Raw genomic sequence first — 23,893 nt, 5'->3', positions numbered from 1 at the left:
TAGATGAGAAGCTAAAAAAGTCACTTTTAGTATTTTTTTAAAATTATTTCTATTACATTAAAATGCATATATATTCTAAACAAAATTAAAGGAAGGCTAAAGACAATAATTCTACATCTTATTACAAGATCTTTCTATTCAAGATGCAGAATTGCCAACATCATTTCATAGATATTTTATCACATTGCATGGAAACATTCAAAAACCAAGCAAGAAAATCATTTGATTCTTAAGATAAATACCAGGTTGTCAAAACTTGAGGATGTCCTTTATACGAGGTATCATAATAGTTCAGACCAGAAGTTGATGAAAAGAGTGGTGATAGTTACAAGACTATAAACATGCATTGGATAACAATAAGATCTTTACATTCTAAGTTGAGCCAAGTCAAACCAAATTTGCTCAAATGCTTTAACAATGAGATCATGGTATTCACTAGAATTGAGGGAAAGGTAGCAGGCAAGTAGGTCCTCCAAATCTTTCGATGCTCGGATATTGTTCTCCACAATCATCTCCACCATTGATTCCCTGAAATCACTCTGTGGATCAAATGAGGACTTCACAACAGCAAACCCATCGGGAAAACCTGTGCTCCTTGAAGCTCTGCTTGCAGTTGATGAAACACTCCTTCTTGCACAAGTTTGAATTTTTCTGCTAGCAAGTTTTGGAGAATTGATTCTAAGCCTTATGCCAGAAGAATTAGAGAAGGGCTTTCTATGACTGCTTTTTCTCCTCCTTTGAGTTCTGCTATCTTCCTCTTTGTTGATTTCAATTGAGAAAGACTGATCATACTGCAGTTCATAACTTCTCAACTCAGTGGCTTCAATGACCTTGTCATCAAAATTCACTGGCTTTGTCAATATTGGGGGAAGACCCAGCTCTGAAATTGCATCAAACCCATCTTGGTTTTCAGAGTTCCCAAGGAAGGAGTCGTTGTTCATGTCAATGATGATGTCGTTAGTGGAAGAGCTAACTCTGCAGCTGCCATTAGGGGCCATTCCGTTAAGTAAATCAGGAACAGAAAAACTGTCACATTCAGACTCAGAATAAGCGTACTCATGGAGATCCGATTCAGAAGAGCTTTCAACTGAAGACACATCATAATCTGGTGGTGACTGATCTTGGTATGGTTTGATCCAATGATCGGTGGAGTCATAGTTGGAAGTTGGTAAGAAAGAGGAAGAAACAACAGTGGGAGAAGGCTTGTAAATGGTTTTTCTCCTAGTCCTTCTCTTGGATGATCTTGTAGGTGAATCAGTGAATGGCATGTCCAAATCTCTGGTGTGAATGGGAGTGTTGTATAGCTTACCAGTTCTGATCGGCTCAGTGGAGAAATAGTGTGAATATCTTGGCAGCGACCTTTGAGATGTTGTTGGTGAAGATACTTTACTCTTCATAACATGAGAACCATTTCTGTTTCTTGATCTGCTCATATCTTTGAGCTTGTAAAACCAAGCATTTGGCATCATATCTGACAACTTAAACCTGTTATTCCCCATCAGAATACAGACACAGACACAAAAACACACACACACACACACTCTAACTCTCTATGTTTCTCTTGTTTGATGGGTCAGATATGTTTCTAATTGAGATATAAGGTGAAATGGAAGATGAATAAAGGAAGAAAGGTAGGTTTATAACAGTTGAAAAAGAAGAAAATTGAAATTGGTGGTCCAAAAGTGCCCAGCATGAAAGCAAGGGGACCAAGTTTGTCCACCAAATTACTTTCTCTCATCATTGCTTACCAGCAAACATGCACAAAGCTCGTACTGTTTCTATTACTACAACATTATTGGTTTTCTGTATTCACGCTCGTCTAAGCTATCAATTCTATTATAACAACTGCAATATAGTTGTATCACAAACATTCCGTAAAGCACACTATTCATCATTATGAAAAAAAAAAGCATGAACAAAATATATTAATTTCTATTTAGTTTAGAGAGTAAAAGTCTTAACATCAACCATAATCCAAATTGAAAATTATATTTAGAGTCTTTAAATCTTACAGACAAATCATGAATACAAACAAAATATTGATCCTCCTTTTGCAAAAATCCATTAGAGTTAATCAACAACCTGAAGAGTGGAATTCAGAATCCTCAGGAATTTCAAATGAGTGGTAAAATATTAACAAGAAAATCCTTATGTTCTAATAAGTTTTTTTAGAGATTTATTAGACAGATACAGCACGAGTCCATCTCACATAAAGAATAATATCATTTCCATCTTAGCACCTTAAAACAACAGATTTACGAGTCGGTCAATCCATAAATGTTGAACTTTTTCATGTGGAATTTAGACTTACTAATTGAATTTTCACATGGTTTTGAGATGTTGCAAATGTTTAGATGATAAATAATTGATCCAAAGGAAAGAAACATAGTACTTAATTACAAGATACGTGGTGTGTTAAAAAGTTGCATGGTAAAAGTGTGTATGTATGATTCATTATGTGACTAATATTGTGGGACGTGGGAGGTTGAAGTCTCTGAACACTTTGTATCAGTCATTGCTATGCAACTACATTGCTTTCGTGTGAGTGAGTAGCAACATTAATTTTGGGTTGGAGTTGAAGGATTGAATCTCATGATCTGCTTCTCCACGCTCTGTCTGGGGTGTATATATATGTTTGACCTTGAACAACTAATCATGACAACCATTTGTGTTATTGGTGCTCTCCTCACTCATTTATCCCTCAATTCTTGGCTTTATCAATGATGGCATTCTGTGCCTTTTTATCCACAACCCCCACATGCATACACAGTGCTTCCTTAACCATCTCTCAAATTCTTCATTCTTCTTCTGCTTTTTCTAATCAAACTACCTGCACCATTTCATGGGGGATTTCTCCACCCGTATATTTTGTAAAATTCTAATTATATTCATGCTGTAATTACAGTTTCGGGTTATATATAAATTTATATTTTGGATTATATAATTTATAATACAAATTTACATTTTCATACCATTTGTAATGTAATTTTGTACCGTAAATTGTATGATCTAGAATGCACACGAACTAATTCCATTTTTTTCTCATTAATTCTTATTTTTTTTCTTACACTTCATATTTTTTTTTTTATATTTTCATTTGTTTGAATGAACACTTACAAATATTATTGAAGGTAGAGGAGGAGATAGAAGTGGAAGAAGATGGAATGGAGGTGAAGATGAAAATGGAGAAGGAAATGAAAGATGAGATTGAAAAAAAAAGGATAAGGTTGAGGTGGAGTTGGAAGATGCGAAGAAAAATAATGGAATTTATTTTTTTATAAAAGTGGGTTATTTGACTTTTTATTTTTATAAAAATGGGATAGTCGACTAATAAATTAGATCGTAGAGGACAAGTCTTTGTGGTTTGTGGTAACAATTTCTGTGACATCCCATTTAAATAGATTAAATCTACTAAACAAGCATCGCATAATTATGATAATAAGAAACAATCAGAGGAACAGAACACGTACGAATCTATTATTACAGTTATCCATAAGAGTGCTTAAAAGGAAACGTAGGCATACAACCATGCCAAGAACGAAACAAAGTCTAAACGTTAACTGTCTTGCCAAAAAGGTCACTTCTAGAGCAGGAAATCATAAGATAGAGGGGCATTAAAGCTATAAAAACTACTAATAGGGCTATTAAAGACTGGTCCCAACTACACAACACCGCTACCACCAGCAAATCCACCTCCTGAGCTCTTTCCATCTACTCCCACCGTAAGGTGATCATTGCAAAAGGAAAAGAATCACGGCAAAAACATACACAATAAAGAAAGGGTAAGCTAGAGTAATTTAAAATTTACATGGCATAGCAGACTAGAACTTAAACAGTTCAAGCATGTCAACACAGTGAGCACAGCGAATCATGTTATCACAGACAGACAGGACACTATGACTCAATTATCCGGATAAATATACTAAGATCGGATTCATCGGACGCTTGCACTTGTGGTGGCCTCTACTGCTCTGCAGAGCTATTGCCAATGGGTTTCACCCTACCACGCACAAGGTTAACCTTCAAGCATCTAAGGCCATTATCCTGCCAAAGACTAAGGTCTCCCGCTACTCTCACCACTTGGGTCAGTTTGCTCTACCTGAGACTCACTGACCCTTTAGAGTTTCGGGATGCGATCCTTACTTGAATCCATATCTTAATATATACACTACACACCACCATGAGGTCTCCCCATGAGACTCATGGAATTACGCCTATCACATACACATTTCATGTCTCTCATACCACAACCACCACTTTCATCTCATACATCCAATTCTCATTTCACCTAATCATCATGTACAATTCCATGCCATCACTCATACCAAACATACCAATTTCGTTCATAAAACCCAAACACCCAAGCATATTCACGTACATCATATTTAGGAAGAATAATCCAAACAATACATGCAACAAATCATCCAAACAATCAAAAAACAGTGCATGCACTCACGAACTCGCTCAGGTGAGGGGCTGGCCTCACTCAAACAGCGGGCTCTCGCCCAAGCGAGACATGCAACAGTGGGGATTTCATGAACTCTCGCTCAGGCGAGGCCTTATCGCCTGAGCGAGACAGGGCGTCGCTCAAAACGCGAACTGGTCGCCTAGGCGAGCGTTCGAGGCAGAACCTTAGGCGAGCCTCTGATATTCTCACCTAGGCGAGACGAGCTCGCTTGGGCGAGAATATCAGATCTCCCCCGCTGTTCCACGCATGCAACCCCAGAAACAAACCACATCAAGCATTTTAACTCCATCTTACACAAATACACGCATCCTCCAGTCATTTCATGCATAACAGTAGTGGAAACAAGCACATGCAGCAAAAAGAGACGAAAAACCTAGCTCCCCTTACCTTTGTTTTGGAGTACCAAAAGCAACCCACCCTAGCTATGGGGTATCGCAACTACAAGGACTAGAGTAGAGCTGAAACATGAAGATCTGGACCAAAACGGGGTTAGGAGATCGAACCCTAATATACCCAATACGCTCAATAGCGAAGAAAAGGGGAAGAATTAAATTAAAGCTCTAGAGTTCGACTTACCAGGAGTACAAGATGGGTTATGCTAGCTTGGAGATGGGAGATGATACGTGCCCTAGCAGAACTTTGCTTCGTAGAGGGAGACAGGAGGGAGCTCTGTTTCTGAAAACCCAGGCAATGAGAAATGAGGAAGCAGAAAGGGTATGGGGGTCCTACAGTTGGGCTGGCCTTGGTCCTACGAAAAGGCCAGGCCCAAGAATTAAAACTGTAAAAAAGGGGTTTACAATTTCCAATTTCTTAAATCTAATCATATTTTTTTAACTTTTTTATAATTTTTATAATTTTTACAATTTTTTGTATATTTTTAAATAATTTTTAATAGTTTGATTAAAAATATTTTATATAAAATTTTAAAATTTTAAAACTTTAATATTTTAAATTTTATTATTACATTTTATTACTTAAATATTTATACATAAATAAAATACAATAATATTTATCTTTTAAAATTTAAACAAAAAAAAGTGTGTTTATATAAATTAAAAAAAAACATAAATAGTACTATATTTTATATAAACGTACCATGTATAAATTTAATAATTTATTTATTTAAAAATTAAGAAATATTAAAGTATAAAGTTAAACATTTTTATTTTAATATATTGAATTAAATTATTCACAATGGTGATTTCATCTTTCTTTAATTTCATGAAGAAATCATTCTTATGTCATACGTCTATAGTATAAAATTATTCACAACTTTTCTTGTTGGGTCTCGATATAGTTTAACAGTCACATTATTTTTTAAAACACCAAAGTATGGAGGTGCTATCGAGAAGAAGAAGAAAAGAGAGCAAATTTTACTTTTTATCTTATTAGGATGCGGTAAGAAAATATGGGGGACTGGAAGAAATTTCCCATTTCATGAAATTTGATTTTTGACTTTTGATTTCATTTCTTTGGTTCCAGCACCCAATTTTTTGTCTTGTATCCCTATAAATTTTCAAATTCTAATTTTAGCCTTTATTAAAATATATTAAAAACCCTAATTTAGAAGTGTGTACATGTTTTTGTTCTTTATCTCTAGCCGCCCCTCTGCATCTCCATCCATCTCATCTCAATTGAAATTTATATTATAATTTTAGAGAATTTCCGATTCAATGAGAATTTGAAGAGAACATGCCATGCTATGCATACTATGACTCGAAAAATAGAGGTAATTTCTCTTTTTTCAAAAAAGTTTAAAAACAGTTTAGTACAATTCAGAACAATTAAAATTATAATTTCAGTTTCAAACAATTTTTTTTTATAGTTTCGACCAGTTTAAACTTTTTTCCCTGCCTTAATAGTTACAAACTACTAAATATTTTATTTACACTTAGAACAAAATGAGTAATTAAGGGATGAACGATAGGACAAGGGTAAAGAGTTAGATCAAGTACAAAGAAGTGTTTAACAAATCTCCTATTATAGAAATAAAAAACTCTTTGCTTCATTAATTTATTTTTTATATGAATGTTTATTCATAATTTTATAATTTAATTAGTGATTTAGTCATATAATTTGTTGATTTATTTTATTGTGGTCTTTTATTATTTTAGGTTCAATTTGGTTTTTCAATTTTAAAAAATGTTCAATTTGTAAATTATTATGAAGCTTTTTTTAATGTGGAGTCCATACATATCACTTATCAATTTGAGGAATTTTTAATTTTTAAAAAACAACATATTCAATTTAATTCCTCAATCTTTTAAAACAGTCTAATTTTGTCTTGTGTAATTTGAAATCAAATTAGTAATTAAACTTAATTACAACTTATATACACATGTTAAAATAACTTTTAGAATTTATACATCAAATCACTCTACCCACATATTTAAATTATTTTATCTTTCCAAGTGTAAAAAATTACAAGTAAAAAAATTAAAAATAAAATAATTTAAGTATTTAGGTGAGTGATTTATGTATAAATTATAAAAACATATTTTAACATGTATATATAAGTTGCAATTAAGTTTAATCATTAATTTGGTCTCAAACTGGAGAGAGCAAAAATAGATTGTTTTAAAAGATAGAGTGACTAAATTGAATGGAAATTTTAAATAAAGAGACTAAATTGAAAACAACAATCATAGTACTAACATGTGACACGATCATGACCTGACATGTGGTAGTTTATGTAATTTAAAAAAATTAAAAAATCAAAGAAATTAAAAAAAATTGAAAATTCTACGAGTTGAGACGTGACATGTACGACATGACATTAATGTCAATTCAACGGAAATGACCAAATTAAACATTTTTAAATATTTAAAGAACTAAATTGAACCCGAAAATAAATAAGAGGACTAGAATGAACAAAAAAATAAATTAAAGGACTAAATCATTAATTTATCTATTGGTTTTTCTCCTACTTTGTCTTTAAAAGATCATTGGAACATATGTAAAGATTAATTGACTTACTAATGGAATGAAGAATCAGTCATATTAAGGGAAATTTGTAATTCTGGCTCCCCTTTTACGCGAATTTGTAAAATAGGGTCCCTCAATTTTATTTTTTTTTTGCGAAACTGGGTTAAGTCGCTAGGATGGTGGACGACTTTCAGGGTGAAGTCGTCCTCCATCATGACGGTTTTTTCTTTTTTTTGAAATGAAAGTCGTTAGGCGGAGTGCCAGTTTATGGTTTGGCGCTGGTGAAGTCATCTTTGCAGATGACGACTTCATTTTAGTTTTTTTGTTTTAACAGTAAATGATAATAAATTGAAATAAAAATAAAAATAAACATTAATATATTTTTAAAATGATTAAGTATGTATGATAAACAAATGTACAACATTGTAATATAAATAACCTCATCGTCGGAAGATTCTGATGGAGATATATAGCGGATAGTGTGGTTTATGTACCACTGCATATACGGTGTTTCATCACACAAATGACCGTTTTCGTTGAACGGTGTACCTTGAATGATCTGATTTTGTCGATCATTCCAAATTGCAATCCATTGGTGATGATGTGCTACCCAATCTCTGTCGTTTCTCCCCCTCAAGTCATCCTTGTGAACTTGATCCAGGTTAACCGGCTTAGGCGGAATGTTTTGTCTTAAACCAAATTGACGCATCACCCTATCCGCCTGATGGATTTCTACTGTCGCGAAGCAATTATTGGTACTGTTGCTATGGACACCGGAGGGATGTCAACCACAATCAATCGACTAACTTCGGGTTGAATGTAAGACCTCCACAAGAACTGAAACCAAATTGTAGACATTAGTTTTAAATTTTTAAAAACAAAAAATTTTCAATTACCTTAAGTATTACCTGTCTCGTACGTATTTGATCAAATCTCAACTGAAATTCAGTAACTGAAATTGAAGCTGAATTTATCCGATGCGTTACGTTCGTCCACCTAAATAAAAATGTTGCAATTTAAAGTTAGTTAAATGACAAGAAAAAAAAATAATTTAAAAGTTAGCTTTTTACCTTCTACAGACAGGGAAACCATCCCCATCAACCACCTCCTGATCACTTAAAGGTTGAAGTTGTGGGACTATAGAAGTAATCATCTCCCAAGCCCAACATTGTAACAAAATCATGCATCCACAAATATTTTCTTGGCGTAGGTGAATGCCATGATCTAGGCAATGATATAGACAAGCCAAGACTGCAGACCCCCAACTATAATTTCTGACTACATTCAAGTCAGCTAACTTAAGTAGGTACATGACATGTACCCTAGCTACGGACGTGTTTGGCATTAAAATGCTTCCAATCAATGTGAGAATGTACGCTCTCGCATATTGAGCAATAACATCATTGTTTGCATTTGGTGGAAGTTGTTGGAAGGTAGTGTTTAACCAAGTTACTCTAATTGAGTTCCCTCTTATCACCGTCGGTGGTGGAATGACACCTAGATATTCATGGAAGGTGGAGAATATGTCTTGAACCGTAGTGGGACCAGTGACCACATCTCCGTCTATCGGTAGGCCAAGGAGGATGGCTACATCCTTTAGTGTCACAGTGGTCTCTCCATGGGGGAAGTGAAATGTGTGAGTTTCTAATCTCCACCTTTCTAATAAAGAACTGATGAGGAAGTGGTTCACATCCATGTCCGGAATATACAAGGCATGTCTGAATCCAGTCCGATGAATTAAATTTAAGACACGGGGATCAATTATGTGTTGGTTGTTTAGTATCCAAACTCCAGCTCTTCTCGGTCTAAGAACTCGTTCTCGTCCTTCCCATAAGTCGTGAGTGATATGTTCGTGCTGAAGTCAGAGTAGTGACATATCTCGAGGTAGGCGTCCATTTTGTGCCATGCTAAACATGTTTAGAAATGGTAAATGAAAGTTAGAACATAAGTATGCAAATTAATTGAAAAAAAATATATTAAATGATACTTAAACCTTGAAAGTAGAAGCAACTAAAAGAGTGATGAAGTCTTGAATACTCTCGCGCACAACTTGAAAAAATTTTCAGCCAATCCAAGCACAATGCACAAACCAAAGTGATGAATATGGGCACAAGTTGAAGCTATTTGAACCGATATCAGCTTCAACACTCATGTGAATGCACAATGTAGCTGTCCATCAATGCACTATTTTTTCGTGCAGTGCATAATTATTTTCGTGAATTGTTACTGTCTTTTTTCGTGCATTCAGAAAAAGCAATAAAAGTTGCCATTCATTTATACCGTTGCATGCAAAATTTAAACTGTGCATGGCATAGGGAGTAGCAGGAATCTCTGAATTCCACTATTTCCCCTGAATTCATGGTTGGGCAATGGTACAGCGAGGACATCAAGACATCACGGGCACGGTCAAACATGAAATAAATGTGCGCAGATTCGTGTGCGTGATAGTGTCAGTGTCTTGGGAAAGCGAAGTCGTCATTAGTGCGGACGACAACCAAAGTGAAGTCGTAATCGGTGCGAACGACTTTCAATTAATGTCGCCAAGCCGCCTGACGATTTCAATGTAGTTAATTTAATTAAGTCGTGTGGTCCTTTAATGAAGTCACTAGTTTATTAATGAAGTTGTTGGCTGCTTATTAATGAAGTCGTTGCCATTAATGGCGGCTTCTGTGCATTATTTATTAAGAAACCGTTGTCATTAATGACAACTTCTATGTGCATTAAAATGGTTATTTATTAAGAAACCGTTGCCATTAATACTAGCTTCTCTGCATTAAAATGAAAAATGAATAATAAATGTGTTTCAATGGTCTACACATGATTTAAACACCATTGCATATTCTCAATTTATTTATACAACTCTGAAGTCATATATTTCTTGTGACCTTATTATTATCCTTCCCTACGAAATTTTCACTCTTCACCAAATTTACACAGAAATGGCCGGACAAAGTCAATATCCAGATATTTTGTCTGATTTCAGTGAACATGAGTTGGTTACCAACCAATATACAATCCATATTGGCTCATCAAGTCACACCTCAGTTGAAGCTTCAAATCCAGTGAACGAAAATTCACTATGTATTGGGATGTCTTTTGACACAAAAGAGTCCACAGTGTCATATATGGGAAATTTGTAATTTTGGGTCACTTTGACCAAGAATTTGTAAAAAAGGGTCGATTGAAAGTTTATTTGTAAAAGTGGGTCGTGTCGTTAGGGGGGAGGACGACTTTAAAAGTGAAGTCGTCCTCCCAAAGGCCGCTCCCCCCCCCCCCCCCTTTTTTAAAAATGAAGTCGTCCGGCTGCTTATAGCAAGTGAAGTCTAAATTAGGAGATTAGAAAGATTGATGGATCACACACTTGTTTGTCAACCATGCAACCTGCAGATCATGTCAATCTTGATTCCAACCAAATTGGTTCTATTGTGATGAACTCTGTAAAGGAAAATCCTTCCATACCTATCAAAAGTTTGGTAGCTGAAATCAAGAATCATTTCGGATATTCAATTTCATATGACAAAGCTTGGAATGGTAAGCAAAAAGCGATTGCTAAGGAGTTTGGAGATTGGGAAGAGTCTTACAATGAACTTCCCAGGTGGTATCAAGCTGTACAAGAAAGCAATCCCGACACAATAATTCAATGCACTGGATCTCCTAGAATTGTTAGTGGCCAACCTGACCCTTCTTGCTATATTATGGAACGCGTATTTTGGTCTTTTGGACCATGCATTCAAGGATTTAATTATTGCAAGCCAATTGTCCAAGTAGATGACACATTTCCCGTCATATTAACTTCGGGTGACAAAGTAGTATACAATGGCGGACTATTATAGGAGTAGGGAGGGGCCATGGCCCCCCCAAAATTTTTGATTATTTTATCATTTTTTGTATTTAAAATTTTTAAAATTTTTAAAATTATGTATATTAAAATATTTTGATTTTTTTTATAGTTTATGCAATTAAAAATTTTGAAACTTTTTAAATTATATATAGTATTTAAACTTTTTTAAAATTATGTGTAGTATATCAAAAATCAAAGAAAATTAAATTAAATCTTTTTTATTTGACTTATAAATCATAATATTTAATATTAATTAATAATAAAATTTGAAATTAAATAAAATAAAGAATAAAAAAAATTATTAAGATATTTTTTATTTGTCTTCTAAGTTTCTTACATATTGTTCACATATTTTACTTTTACTTAATTTTTTTTTTTGTATTTTTAAAGAGGAAAATAATCATTGTTTCTACTCTTTTCTCTTATAGTTTTTCTTTCCTTCTTGAAAAAAAAAATTTTTGTCTACTTGATAGTGAAATATTAGTTTAATAGTTAAAATTATTTTTTATCTAACAAACTTTTTGTATATTCAATTTTAAGAATATAGAAAAAAAAATATTGTACTATGTATTTTTTTTCATAACCGATTTTTAATTGTAGTTTAATTATCATGAATTTTTATTTTAGTATTTACATCTCAATTTTTTATTAGATTAGTCTTAGTCTTTTAAAAAAATATTGGTAAAGAATAAAAGAACAAATTATATTTTAAAAATGATAAAAAAGGAAGTTGTGTGAAGATGAAAATAAGACAAATTCAACTTTTTCACATATGTTCTGAACCATGATACTATTAACTCAATTGTCCAATTATAAATTTATTTTCTTAAAGTTCAAAAAATTACAGGTGAGTCATTACTATAATAAAAAAATTGTTTTTTTAATGAAGATTATCAAAACAAGAATATTAAATAAAGATGAAAGGTGAATATTTTGCTGACAATTTGTTTATTTACATTGAAAAATAAATAACTGGAAATTTTAGTTCTGGTCCAATTATTGATGAGTTCAAGAATATAAAAGAACAAATGACAATAATTATTATTTCTTTATATAGTTATGGTTATACTAAATTATGTATTCATTATCTTTGCTTTGGTGACACTAATTAAATATATAATTTTGATTGTATTAGTTTGGCTACCCTTAAAATATTAATCAAGATCCGTCACTGGTAGTATAGGCCTAACATGCCAGTCTGCCAAAATGGGGTGGGCTGGGTTAATATTTGTAGGGTTAATTATGTTTTCCGTCCCTCAAATATTATGTGATTTTGTTTTTAGTCCTCAAACTACCCATTTAGACCACTTACACAGCTTAAAACGGGATCCATACGTGGCAGTTCGTTTGCCAGGTGTCAAACAAAACTAACGGCGTCAAAAGAGGATGACTATTTCCAAACGTTTCAAAACATGAGGGACCAAATTGGAGCAAACGGTAGTTGGAGGACTAAAAACAAAATCACATAATACTTGAGGGACGAATAATATAATTAACCCATATTTTTAATCTGTCAATCTATTTTGGTTCAACTCGTCTGATCCACCAAATTAGTAGGCCGAAGGCATACTAGCCCGTCTCTGATTAGACTGTCTTATTTTGTCACTCCTAATATTTGTCAAACTAAAGAATTAAAAAAAAAAAAACTGATGGGGAATTTCGAATATTAATTTCGGGGTGCCAATAACAGACAGCCTGATAAGATTGTAAAGGGTTATAATTTTATAATTTCTTGTTTGATCATAGCTTCTAGAACCCCTACAATTACTAACTGCACTACCACACTGATAGAAAAAGACTAGACTACCATTTACCATTGCACCTGTTGTGTTACCACTACTGGCACTGTCGCTTTCATCATCGCTATCGCCGTAGGCCCGTGGAGGAAGAAGAGAGGAAAAACACTGCAGATGAAGTAGAAGAGAGAAAATGTGAAGAAAAACTCTTTTCCATATCATAGTGTATTTTAGAAAATCCTTTCCAAAACACATTTCATATAGAGCGTTCCAAAAAACTCGTTTCAAAAGACATTACATGCGTTTCGAAAAGTTTATTCCAAAAAAATTATCTTGAAATATCTTTTTCCAAAATATATTCCATACATTCCAAAACTTTTGTTCTGAAAATCCTATTTTGATTTTTTTTCCTAAAAGTATTTCATGCATTTTGGATATTTTATTCTAAAAGTCTTATTTTAAAAAGTTTGTTTCGAAAATTTTCAAAAATATGTTATCCAAAAGTCACTTTTACAAAAAGTAAAATAGTCATTTTTTAAAAGAAATTTAAAGGGTGCATGGTACAGGAAGTAAAAGCCTATCTGTTTTCAACATACCTTTTATTCATTTCCAAGATTACTAACTAAAATAAGAGACAACACTGAAGACAAAGCCGAAATTCCCTTTACCCACCAGCTCCACTAATTCTAATATTCTATCACCTAATATCCTTTCCTATAAAAGCTAAACACATCATTACAAGCACAAGTGCGTTTGTTTAAGATTTTTTAGAATGTTTTTCAATCAAACCAATATATTTTATTAACACTATTTTCTCATGTTTTGCGTATATTATACTAGAAGTCAGAACAATGCAGAATCCTACTATATTCATTGTTGAAACACTATATACATGACATGAGAGAGATTAAAATGAAAAATGTTTTTTTCCTCAAATGAATGTTCATAGTACAGCTAAAGACAGCACTGCTTCATTCCCTTAACGCGTATGTTGTGTGGTAACATATCGATGCTACTGCTATGCCATTTCTATCCAATGCCACATCACTGAAAGACGTGAAACCCACACACACCAACTAACTACACAATTAGCACAACTTGTTAAAGACCTCACACCCTCTCAACACACCAATACACTTCTCTCTCTCTACCCAACATCACAACCTCATTCTCTCCGAGTTAACAACAACTTAGGTTCCAACAAACACAACGCTACTGAACTAAAGCACTCTACTTTCTTCAACAACACTCTTCTCTTGCTTGTTAGAGATGAAAGGGAAAGCATTGGGTGTCTTTAAATCCAAGCTTCTCAACCCATGCAAAAGGCTACTATTTTTCTTCAGACTTAAACCCAAGAAGCTTGTGTTTATAAGAGCTCTCAAGTTCCGTGCTCATAAGTCCTCATTCCCTAAGGCCTCCCCTAAAAGACCAACTATGTCTTCTTTGTTACAGTCAGTGTTTCGTTCTCCAAAGAAATCTAAGCACACAGACACAGTGCAAGGACTCAGGAGTCCCTCCAATGTTCATGAAACTCCACTCTTTCCTTCGCCGCTTACACCGGTTTGTGCGGTGGAGAAAAGTGAAGAAGGTTCGAGGCAAGAGGTGGAAGATGCGTGCAAGAGTTTTGAGAATTATTTGGTGGAGATGATTGTGGAAGAAGGGAAGACTAGGGACTTGATGGATGTGGAGGAACTTTTGTATTGTTGGAAGAACCTTAAATGTCCTGTCTACATTGATTTGGTTAGTAGATTTTATGGAGAGCTTTGTAAGGACTTGTTTTCTCCTGACACTGGGGACAGTAACAGTTCCCAGTGAAGGCACAAGGAGAGAGTGTGAGAGTAAATAGATATTGATTTATTAATTTTCAATTCAGTGTTCCCACAAAATTGGATGTGTGCAATCTATAAGTGTAGTAGTTTATATGAAACCTTTTATGGAATGATCCATCTTGACTTTATTTATCTCAGACACCTATGGACTTACATAGATCAGAATCTTGATTTTGTTCGAAAAACTGAATCCTTGCTTCTTGTCTTTTTGGCAATAATCAAGATTAGCATTTTAACTATGAAGACACATTATGATACTAAATATACCAATAACACCATGCTCTCACTCTGTTACGAATAAAATAAAGTGCATTCATGAAAAGCAGTTTTACATGAACACCTATTTACAGTTTATAGAGAAAATTGAAAGGTTAAAAGGGAAAATACAGAACAGTAAGGAAATTTAAGACCACCGTAACTACTAGCAATATCAGGTCTCTAATTAATAGAAAAGATTACAACACCAGAGCTGGTGGTTGAGGTTCTAGCATTTCAAATAACTCTAGTACAAAATTTATGTGGTTCTGTTAGCTGAATTACCAGTTAAAAAGGCCACCATTTAGCTTGAATATTTTGACACATAAACTCGGGACTTCACCACCATCTTTCCAATCTTAAACCCTGGCATGATCATGATTTGAACTTTGTGGGTCGTTCTTTCTTCATCTGAAAGCTTTGCACTCTCCTTTTCTTCTTCAACAGATTCCATGTACAAGTTGGAGAACACATTTCCTCTGTTCACGGAAAATAGGGTTGCTGAAGAATCTATGGACCGAGCAGATCCAAGTAAAACCCAAACCCATTTTGCCATCTTAGCAAACAATTGATAGAACTCGGTTCTAGGGTGCTTGCCACTCATTATAAACGTTCGGTGATCCAAATTGCCGAAGAATGACTCTTCCATTTTGGGATGCACAACCAGAAGGTATTTTGCTAGAGAAAATTTGGCGAAATCTGAAAGTGGATTCTCCATCAGTGCATCAAAAGGGTCATCAAACTTCATAATATCACTCACATCATAAGATATTAACGCAACACCATGGAACATTCTGCGAGCAATGTATGCCTCAAAAGCAAACTTCTTGTCACACCTTTTGGAATAAACAACACCATTCTCAACAGAACTTGCAGCCCTATCAAGGTCCCAACCTGAAGCTTTCATCAAGCTAATCATTGGTTTTGCAAAATCATGAATGGACTTTGAAGCAGCCTTGAAGACATCCTGAAACTCAGTAACACTCAAAACACCCGCTCTCCTTTTCTCCAAACTTATCTGCTTGATCTTCTCAGTGAGATTTTTATTCCCTATCTCCAAATCCAGCAGCTCGCGCCGCAACCGGACAATCTCAGAATCTTTGGCACTGTTTTGAGACTTAAGCTTCCCCAACTGTGCTTCCTTGGCCACAATTTCAGCCATTAAGGGAGCAGAACGAGAGGCATTGAACCTTGCTTTCTTGCAATGTTTCTGTGTGTATTCGCGCTTGAACTTGCAAATCTTCTCAAGCTCAGCAACAACCAGGTCATCAGCAGCAACTATTTTCAGAGGGTCATAAGGGATATGCGCCTGCTGAAGCTGAAGGTATGCCAATTTCAGCGCTGAAACAGCATCAAATATCTTCCTCGTCACCTCCAAACCAGCACAAGCCTTCTCTTTGGCTGGCACTTCAATGGGGTGGGGATGCACTTTCTGGTGATAGCATTTCCCCTCTTCATTACTGTTTTCACTCAAAGGAGTCTCATTGCAAATGGGTCTGTGGAAGTGAGGGAGATTGGGGATTTCAGAGGAAAACACCCCAATAGACTTCAATCTACAAACTTTCGCAAACTTGCAGACCATTTCTGATATGTTATTGGAGTTGGGTTTCACTGGCTTAGTATCTGAGCAGTCCATGGTAAAAAAGATCAAACCTTGTTCATACAAATAGATCCAGCAGTGATCCTTGCTTCAACAGACAAGTAAGCACTTCACCAAATCCAGATAAAAAGAAGCAAAACACTCACTCAAAGCGCATTCGATGAAATGTGGTTAGAAAACCACATTGCAAACACCTAATAACTCAGCCAGAGCCAAGATTCCAGGCACAAACACCAGATAGTGGTGGCAAGTAGGATCCCAGAATAAAAAATGTAAGAAAATCTGTTTATTTTGAAATTTTAAATAGCTAGCATAAAGCCTAAATGTTTCCCAAGACACATTTCAACACCTAAAAAACTCATTGTTGTATTCAAACTTCACAACACAACACAATTAAAAACGGCACTAAAAGAAAGAGGCAAAACCCATTTGAGTTTCAAAGGAAAGCAAGAAGGCAGGGCCAAAATCTAACCAGAAAAGTGGAAGTGTAGTGGGAGGAATAGTGATGAACAGTACAAGGTTGCAAGTTCTCTCAGTTGGAGTTCAGTGCCACCATCTTCTGTCTCTGACATTTGAAAGTTTGAAACTTGAGCGAATACACACCTTCTTCGTACGTGTGTGTTAGTGTTGGCTTCGTGCGAAACGCGAGAAAGTCATTGTTTATTCATTATTAGCGTGTTATTTTATTATTGTTCTGGGTGTTTGGGAAAGGTGAGAGAAGCAGGAAAGGGAATCTTAATCTGTACTGTTTCAAAAAACTGAAAGATTTTCTTCAAAGAATGGAGAGAGAGAAAAGGTGTGCGTGTAAATGTACATGCAGAGCAGGAAGGGACACGCGCAAACCAGTACCAAAAATGAAGTGAAAGTGGGTTTCGAAGTTTGAAGAAAACAATGAAACGATAAAGAAATAATATGCACGCGAGGTTGTTACTACTTGTTTGGTTTCTTTCGAAATCATGGATCCCCATGCAGATGCATCCAACGCCACTCATTGATTCCCTTACAAACACAGAACAAACGATCGTGACCGTTCATTCTTTGCGCGTGTGCCTTCTCTGCTAAAACAACTTCCATTGTTGATACCAATACTGCTACTACTACTACAGTGGCGTTTCTCTTATCAATTTTTTTATTTTAATTTTCAAACTCATCAATCCCTCTATCATACATTAATTAATGCTTTTATTTAGCATTCAAAAGAATTTCATACTCATGGGTTTTGAGATATGGATTTGTCTATATCTATTTTCATACCTCATATATAAATTCATACATATATTTGCTTACAAATATCTTCATTTTTTTAAATAATGAATATTCTCATATTTTGACTACTCCCATATTTATTTAATAAATTTTCTCGTAAAAATAATACAATAAAAATATGATATTATAAATTTATGTTGCTGATAAAAAATCATTAACTAAATATTAAAAAGAGTTCTATTTTCTTTCCTTCGATATCAAATAAAAAAGAATAATTACAGGTATATTTTCTTTAAGTAGAGTACAAAATAATAATTGTATAAATGTTAAGTAAATTATAAAAAAAAAGTAAATTCTTAAAACATGGACGATTATGTTAATAAGGAACAACATATATATTTTTTAAGTCATTTCTATGTCATAATTAATTTAAAAAGATGAACATTAATCATATATGTGATCAACTAATCGATATATTTTCTTTCAAAATCAAGGTAGGTTAAGAACATACGTGTGTGAGGGTGAGTTTATTTCTCATCCTATTTATAATCTTATAGTTGAATATTCTCTTACTTATTTGAGTGTCATAAAATCTTTTTATAAGTAAATCTCCATTTAATACTTGAAACACATCTTGCAAAATTTAACCTTCATCCATAATTCAACTAAAAAAAATACACTTTTCCAACAACTCTTAGAAACATGTTTTTTTTTTAAATTTTGGCTCCATACCCCCTTTTATTCTTTCCTTCTTTTCTCATTCCATATACACTCAAACACATATACTCCACTCCTGTCTCTTCTCTCTTTGCCTCACCACCACTCTCTACACAGTTATCCTTAATCACTCTCCATCTAAATCCCTTTCCTTACAATTGGAACAAATTCTGGAAGAGTGACTTCAACAGGACCTTCTACTGTTTCCACTCTCGGCTCCCCTCCTTCTAGGTAAGTCTCCATTACCGTTTTGGGGTTCATTCTAGCTTAAGCTCGAAATTTTGTTTCTGTTCTAGGTTTAATCAAGGGTTCCTTCATTCCCTGTGTCTTGGTGATGAATTCTTTAGGTTGAACTAAAGGATTCTACATTGCTTCTCTAAAGTTGATTTCACCAAAGCATTAACTAAAAAAAAGGTAAGGGAAGCTAACCTTTCACTCTAATTTCGGATAAAAATTGTTGATTAGGGCTAGAATTGCATGATTTGGGTGTTGATTGATGAGTGGAAACAATTGTGTGTGGTGAATTACGATTTTGGCATGAACTGTGTGGTTTGCATGTGAAAACAGATTGAAATTCTGATGGTTTCGCCCAGGCGAGCAGCTCTCGCCTGAGCGAAAATACCAGAAATTCACCCTTGTTGCTGCGCGAGGTCTCGCCTAGGCGAGTTGGTTTCGCTTGAGCGAGAGTCACTCTCGTCTAGGCGAAACAACTTAGCCTGAACGAGAATTCGCTCAAATTTTGGGGTTGCTCTCTGTTTGGAGTCTCGCCCAGGCGAGAGTGACTCGCCTAAGCGAGACAACTCTCTAACTTAGGCGAGATCCTCTAGCTTGAGCGAGTTTCACTGCAGAATTTGATTACTTCTCTATTTTAGATTAGATGAAGCTATACTAAGTGAATTGATGTGATATTTGTCTATTTTGTACTTGAGTTTTATGAATGATAGTATACGTGATGGAATTGTGTGAATTTGGTTCATTAGAGAATGTGATTGAATTAGGATTTCAAGGGAAATTCTAAAGAGGAAGGTTTTAGTGAATGTAAGGACATGAGGACTTATTTTGGTGGTATCTTGACACTCCAATAACCATTAAAACTCATATAGAGTATAATGGATTATGTCGGGAGGAGTAGCAAGAGGTCCTAGTCTATGGACCTGATCCGTCATAGACACGAATGGGACTTACCCTGAGAGTGGTTGGGTGATAACCCCTTGTGCCTAAAATTCTGCAGAGTTTGGGAACCGTCACAGGTGCAAGCCACCAAGAGCTCCAATGTCTCTTACATAATCCGGATATCGAGTCTAGAATCATGAATGTGTGTTATGGTTGTGGTGGTTTGAATAATTCTAATAAATGTGATAAGCCTTGATTGATGTCTAATTAATAAACTGCATGATTTCTCTTAATTAAGTTAGTTTACCCTTCTTGCATGTGTTGTTTCTTTTTTTGTCTTTTCTCTTTTGCAATGATCGCCTACAATTGGTGTGAGCAGATAAAAGTGCAGGCGAAGACACACCCCTCTGGGATAGGAGTTGAATGGTGACGTGAGCGATCCAGCAGTAGTATATGTCCTATGTTTTGCTTATATGGTTGGGTGTTTTGTAAACCTTTCTCAATGTAGGTTGTGTTTATAGACAGTACATGTATGGTTATTTTTGGATGACTGTATTGATACTTTATACCAGCCTATTCCTATCATCTGCTTTAAATTATCATAATAATATGTTTTGTTTGATAGCGTAAAAACTATTAAAACAGGATGTTACACCCAACATAGAGTTCAAACCCAAACCATAGGCTAAGAGCCTTATGGTCAAACCGCGTGCAATACATAAGCATACATTTTACAGCCATGTGAATGCAACCACAATCTTTTAGATGAAAAACACGTAATATTTTGTGTGTATGTTTTGCACACACCCATTTGGACATAATTGTAACATGTATAAAATGAGTAAAACATAATAAGAGAAAGTTGAATTGTGTTTTAAAATTTTTTAATAGTTCTCTACAAGATTTGACTGGTGTGTAATCAAATGATAAACTTATATTAATTAGACAACTTGACGAGATCCTCACAAACAAAGTTTGGAGACACTTCTCCTTGTTTAAGTTAGTGCAATGAATAACATGCAGTGTTAACAAGATAAGAGAAAAGGGTAATTTGGGATTTTTATTAGTAATGGCAATGCGGGACGAGTAAGGGGCCACAATGAATGTGATGATAGTTACGATAAGGCATTCGGTACCCAAGATAAGGATCATCTTTGAATATATCCTTTTACAAGCAAGATTTAAGCCTCGTTAACTTGAGTGTCAAATTGCATCGCTAAGTAGTAGTTTAAGGGAGTCCTACAAAGAAGAGACAAAGGAATTAAGACTCTTGAGGCAACTCGGTTCCATACAAGAACAAAACTCTTTTGGATTGTTTGAGTTTGGACAGTTTGAGCTATCTTTTATTGGACTATTGGACTATTTTTGGACTACTTTCTATTGGACTATTACATTGTTTTTTATCTATGAGATGTGGTTGCTTTGCATCCTTAATATTCATGTCCAAGACTTGTTTTGTTGTGCTTGTAGAATATTACTCTCTTTCGATGGTCTTGATGAAATATTTTATCTTCAAATTAATTTGATCAATGCATGTGCAACTTTTGTATCCTTAAAATTATTTAAATGTTGGCAATTAACTTTTAAAATTATGATGTTCCAAAAATGCGGGTCAGCCTGCAGACCCATAACCAAAAGGAATGCAGAGCGAGTTACATATTTTAATATGTGTTTTTTCTATGAGACAGCTCAACTCAATTTATAATGTATAGGCCTAATGCAAGTCGAACATAAACAGACTAGACCGACCCGGATTCTCAACCTTACGATGGAGCAATGTGAGAATTTGAAAGATTTTCAGGATGTTGAAGAATTCTTTAAAGGTGCATGGAGAAGCCCCAAAGTATTTTAATGCAGTATTATTGAATAAATATTAAAAAGTTGCTACGTTATTAACTTTCTAGTAGCCGACGCAAAAATTCCAGGGCTTTTTCTTACTGCACCCCTCTGTTTTATTCTTCCTGCCTCCATAAAATTGTTAGACCCAACTTACCTATTTTAAAGAGGGATAATCTTGGGTTTATAGGTTTTATAGGGTTGCAGAAAAGAAAAGTGCAAGAAGAAATGCTCCTTTTTTTTAATCAGAGACATTTACCATGCTCACACTACAGAGCCCACACTTTAAAGCCCACTTTTATGTAGAAGAAACATGGATGTTTCTTTCTGCACCCCTATAAAATGTGCATCCACTCACTCATCCAATTTGGCTACAGGAAATTGCAACAGCAAAATTTACAATTACTGCAAACGTTGCCAATAATGAGGGATGTATGTCGATAGAGAGGTTTCCAAATTGTACAAATACGAAAAAAAGAAACAAAATATAAAGTAAAAGTTTTAATATTTTTGTGGTGAGAAAAAGGTAACGAAATGTCCAATAACCATTTGGTAATAATGCTTCTTTGTGTTTCCTTAACTTAAGACCAAAAAGTTTAGAAGATGTTTCACAATAGAGATGATTTTCCTCGTTTTTTATATTTATCTTCCCATCGCGTGCAACCTTTTTCTGTCTCTGACCTCTTTTTTCTTCCTTTTCGCCCCTGGTCAATCCAACTATCATATTTAATTATGTCCAATAAAAGGTGTAAGAAAACACTAAATTTGGCGAAGATTAATCCATTAAGAGGGAAAAGGTTTTAACCAATAAGGACACTACATTATTTTTTGTACCATACTTTAAGATAAATTATTTTGATTGTATCTTATTATCGAAAGCACCAGTGGTCTAGTGGTAGAATAGTACCCTGCCACGCTACAGACCCGGGTTCGATTCCCGGCTGGTGCAGTTTGAGCTGTGAAGAAACTGTGTTCGAAGTAATGGAGGAGTCTATAACACTTCTGATCTTTCAGACGATTCGTGACGCATCTGAGCTCTGCCTCTTATTTTTTTATTTTATTTTTGTTTCCTCCATTTTCAACTTTTCATTTTGCTTCATATGGTTATTCAGCTTGCATTCTATTAAGTTTCACACCATGTTCTCTTCTACTTTGTTTGTTTTTTTCTCTTCTTTTTGGTTCTTGCTCATAATAATCACCACATTATACTTCTGCAACAATATATTACCTCGATCACATTTTCTTAAACATAAACAAACTTCTATTCAGCTTTTCAGCTTTTGTTTTTAGTTTGTCCAAATAGTATAATATGATTTGCTTAATATTTAACTTTTCTTACAATTTGAAAACACTAGATTTTAATTTTTTTTATTTACATTGATCCTATCTATTATCTTTATGATTACATATGATGTATAATTATTCTTAATTTAAAACTAAGCGAAATTAAGTAAATATTTTATATTATAATTTAAAATTAAGTATCAATCAATTAAAATTAAGTTATATGTAACTATTTTATATGGGCCACTACTTTAGTGTTATAATATAATTTAATTTATTTGATTGAGTCATCTTTATAACAATTTTATCTTGACATTATAATATATCTATAGTGTTAATTATTTTTTCTAATATTTTACAAGATAATTTAAAGAATATAAGTGAGATATATGAAAAATAAATTAAAAAAGTACTTTTCTCAGTGGTAGAACACTTTAAATTGAGTAGACAACAAGACCTTGATTTCAATGGCGAACCTTAGTTGTGGTCAGGGGATTTTCATAATATTTATTTATACTTTTATTTTTCTTATATATATATATATATATATATATATATATATATATATATATATAATATAATATAATAACGTATTTTTTTTATTATTTAATATATTTTAATATATTTTAATTATTTTAATATACATTATTTATTAATATATAATAATATATTTTTATTGTTTTAAAATATGAGTATTAAAAATATTTTTTAGAAATAAAACTCAAATAACTATTAAATTTAAAAATTTGAAGAAATGTGAAAATATTTATAATGATTTTTTTACTTACTTGCTTATTTGAGAAAACTAGTTTAAAAGTTTAACTTGATTGTTTTATTGTTGATGTTCTTAGTCATTTAAGTTTGAAAAATTCATCGATAATATTTGAATTATGTCAATTTTTGTTAATAATAGAAAATACATTTTACTTAAATTGAAATATTTTTTTTTTGCAATAATTTTTAAAAATAAGACTTCAAAATGAAACAGAAGATAATTTCATCCACACAATATGATTAATTATCTTAAAAAAGAAATAACTTTAAATTATAGTTTTGATTTAATTATTAATGGATTCAAATAAT

At 33.8% G+C, this 23,893-nt stretch overlaps 5 protein-coding genes, 1 long non-coding RNA gene and 2 other non-coding genes across 9 annotated transcripts; 4 read left to right on the top strand and 4 right to left on the bottom strand.

Annotated features, from left to right (window-relative positions):
- Positions 1-322: 322 nt before the first annotated feature.
- On the bottom strand, positions 323-1,782 carry LOC114193787 (transcription repressor OFP1-like). Its single transcript, XM_028083722.1, has one exon. The coding sequence runs from the start codon at positions 1,497-1,499 to the stop codon at positions 366-368; it is 1,134 nt and encodes a 377-aa protein (XP_027939523.1). The 5' UTR covers positions 1,500-1,782; the 3' UTR covers positions 323-365.
- Positions 1,783-3,456: 1,674 nt separating this feature from the next.
- LOC114193314 lies at positions 3,457-5,152 on the bottom strand. Its single transcript, XR_003606251.1, has 3 exons — positions 5,045-5,152; positions 4,856-4,941; positions 3,457-3,711 (listed from the first exon to the last, which is right to left on the bottom strand). It is a non-coding gene; the product is annotated as an uncharacterized LOC114193314 (long non-coding RNA).
- A 2,651-nt stretch (positions 5,153-7,803) lies between these two features.
- LOC114193066 (protein MAIN-LIKE 1-like) lies at positions 7,804-9,290 on the bottom strand. Its single transcript, XM_028082765.1, has 3 exons — positions 8,464-9,290; positions 8,302-8,389; positions 7,804-8,230 (listed from the first exon to the last, which is right to left on the bottom strand). The coding sequence occupies exons 1-3, from the start codon at positions 9,087-9,089 to the stop codon at positions 8,126-8,128; spliced, it is 819 nt and encodes a 272-aa protein (XP_027938566.1). The 5' UTR covers positions 9,090-9,290; the 3' UTR covers positions 7,804-8,125.
- Positions 9,291-10,767: 1,477 nt separating this feature from the next.
- LOC114195096 lies at positions 10,768-11,226 on the top strand. Its single transcript, XM_028085492.1, has one exon. It carries the CDS (start codon positions 10,768-10,770, stop codon positions 11,224-11,226), a length of 459 nt encoding a protein of 152 aa, XP_027941293.1.
- A 2,767-nt stretch (positions 11,227-13,993) lies between these two features.
- Positions 13,994-14,922, top strand: LOC114195239 (transcription repressor OFP17). Its single transcript, XM_028085637.1, has one exon. The coding sequence runs from the start codon at positions 14,240-14,242 to the stop codon at positions 14,783-14,785; it is 546 nt and encodes a 181-aa protein (XP_027941438.1). The 5' UTR covers positions 13,994-14,239; the 3' UTR covers positions 14,786-14,922.
- A 168-nt stretch (positions 14,923-15,090) lies between these two features.
- On the bottom strand, positions 15,091-17,553 carry LOC114193543 (protein GRAVITROPIC IN THE LIGHT 1). Of its 2 annotated transcripts, none has more exons than XM_028083379.1 (2): positions 17,127-17,553; positions 15,091-16,677 (listed from the first exon to the last, which is right to left on the bottom strand). In XM_028083379.1, exons 1-2 carry the CDS (start codon positions 17,224-17,226, stop codon positions 15,359-15,361), a joined length of 1,419 nt encoding a protein of 472 aa, XP_027939180.1. In that variant the 5' UTR covers positions 17,227-17,553; the 3' UTR covers positions 15,091-15,358. The 2 variants fall into 2 exon arrangements, with proteins under 2 accessions (XP_027939180.1, XP_027939181.1); XM_028083380.1 differs by having other exon boundaries at positions 15,091-16,738; positions 17,127-17,201.
- Positions 17,554-22,404: 4,851 nt separating this feature from the next.
- TRNAG-GCC lies at positions 22,405-22,475 on the top strand. The gene has a single exon. It is a non-coding gene; the product is annotated as a tRNA-Gly (tRNA).
- A 4-nt stretch (positions 22,476-22,479) lies between these two features.
- On the top strand, positions 22,480-22,564 carry LOC114195752. The gene has a single exon (XR_003606582.1). It is a non-coding gene; the product is annotated as a small nucleolar RNA snoR114 (small nucleolar RNA).
- The last annotated feature ends 1,329 nt before the right edge of the window (positions 22,565-23,893 follow it).

Source organism: Vigna unguiculata, chromosome 8 (genome assembly GCF_004118075.2).
Source record: "Vigna unguiculata cultivar IT97K-499-35 chromosome 8, ASM411807v1, whole genome shotgun sequence".
Classification (NCBI taxonomy): Eukaryota; Viridiplantae; Streptophyta; class Magnoliopsida; order Fabales; family Fabaceae; genus Vigna; species Vigna unguiculata.
The sequence above is the reverse complement of the archived record's forward strand: the minus strand, read 5'-3'. Positions and strand labels throughout refer to the sequence as shown.

Excerpts from the sequence above, each read along its gene's own strand:
- LOC114193787 (XM_028083722.1), bottom strand. The coding sequence starts at position 1,499 with ATGGGGAATAACAGGTTTAAGTTGTCAGATATGATGCCAAATGCTTGG.
- LOC114195239 (XM_028085637.1), top strand. The coding sequence starts at position 14,240 with ATGAAAGGGAAAGCATTGGGTGTCTTTAAATCCAAGCTTCTCAACCCA.
- LOC114193066 (XM_028082765.1), bottom strand. The coding sequence starts at position 9,089 with ATGGATGTGAACCACTTCCTCATCAGTTCTTTATTAGAAAGGTGGAGA. Across the intron at positions 8,390-8,463 it reads GGTTTCCCTGTCTGTAGAAG|GTGGACGAACGTAACGCATC; the intron begins GTAAAAAGCTAA and ends ATTTTTATTTAG. Across the intron at positions 8,231-8,301 it reads ATCAAATACGTACGAGACAG|TTCTTGTGGAGGTCTTACAT; the intron begins GTAATACTTAAG and ends ATTTGGTTTCAG.
- LOC114195096 (XM_028085492.1), top strand. The coding sequence starts at position 10,768 with ATGCAACCTGCAGATCATGTCAATCTTGATTCCAACCAAATTGGTTCT.
- LOC114193543 (XM_028083379.1), bottom strand. The coding sequence starts at position 17,226 with ATGTCAGAGACAGAAGATGGTGGCACTGAACTCCAACTGAGAGAACTT. Across the intron at positions 16,678-17,126 it reads ACTACACTTCCACTTTTCTG|ATACTAAGCCAGTGAAACCC; the intron begins GTTAGATTTTGG and ends TGGACTGCTCAG.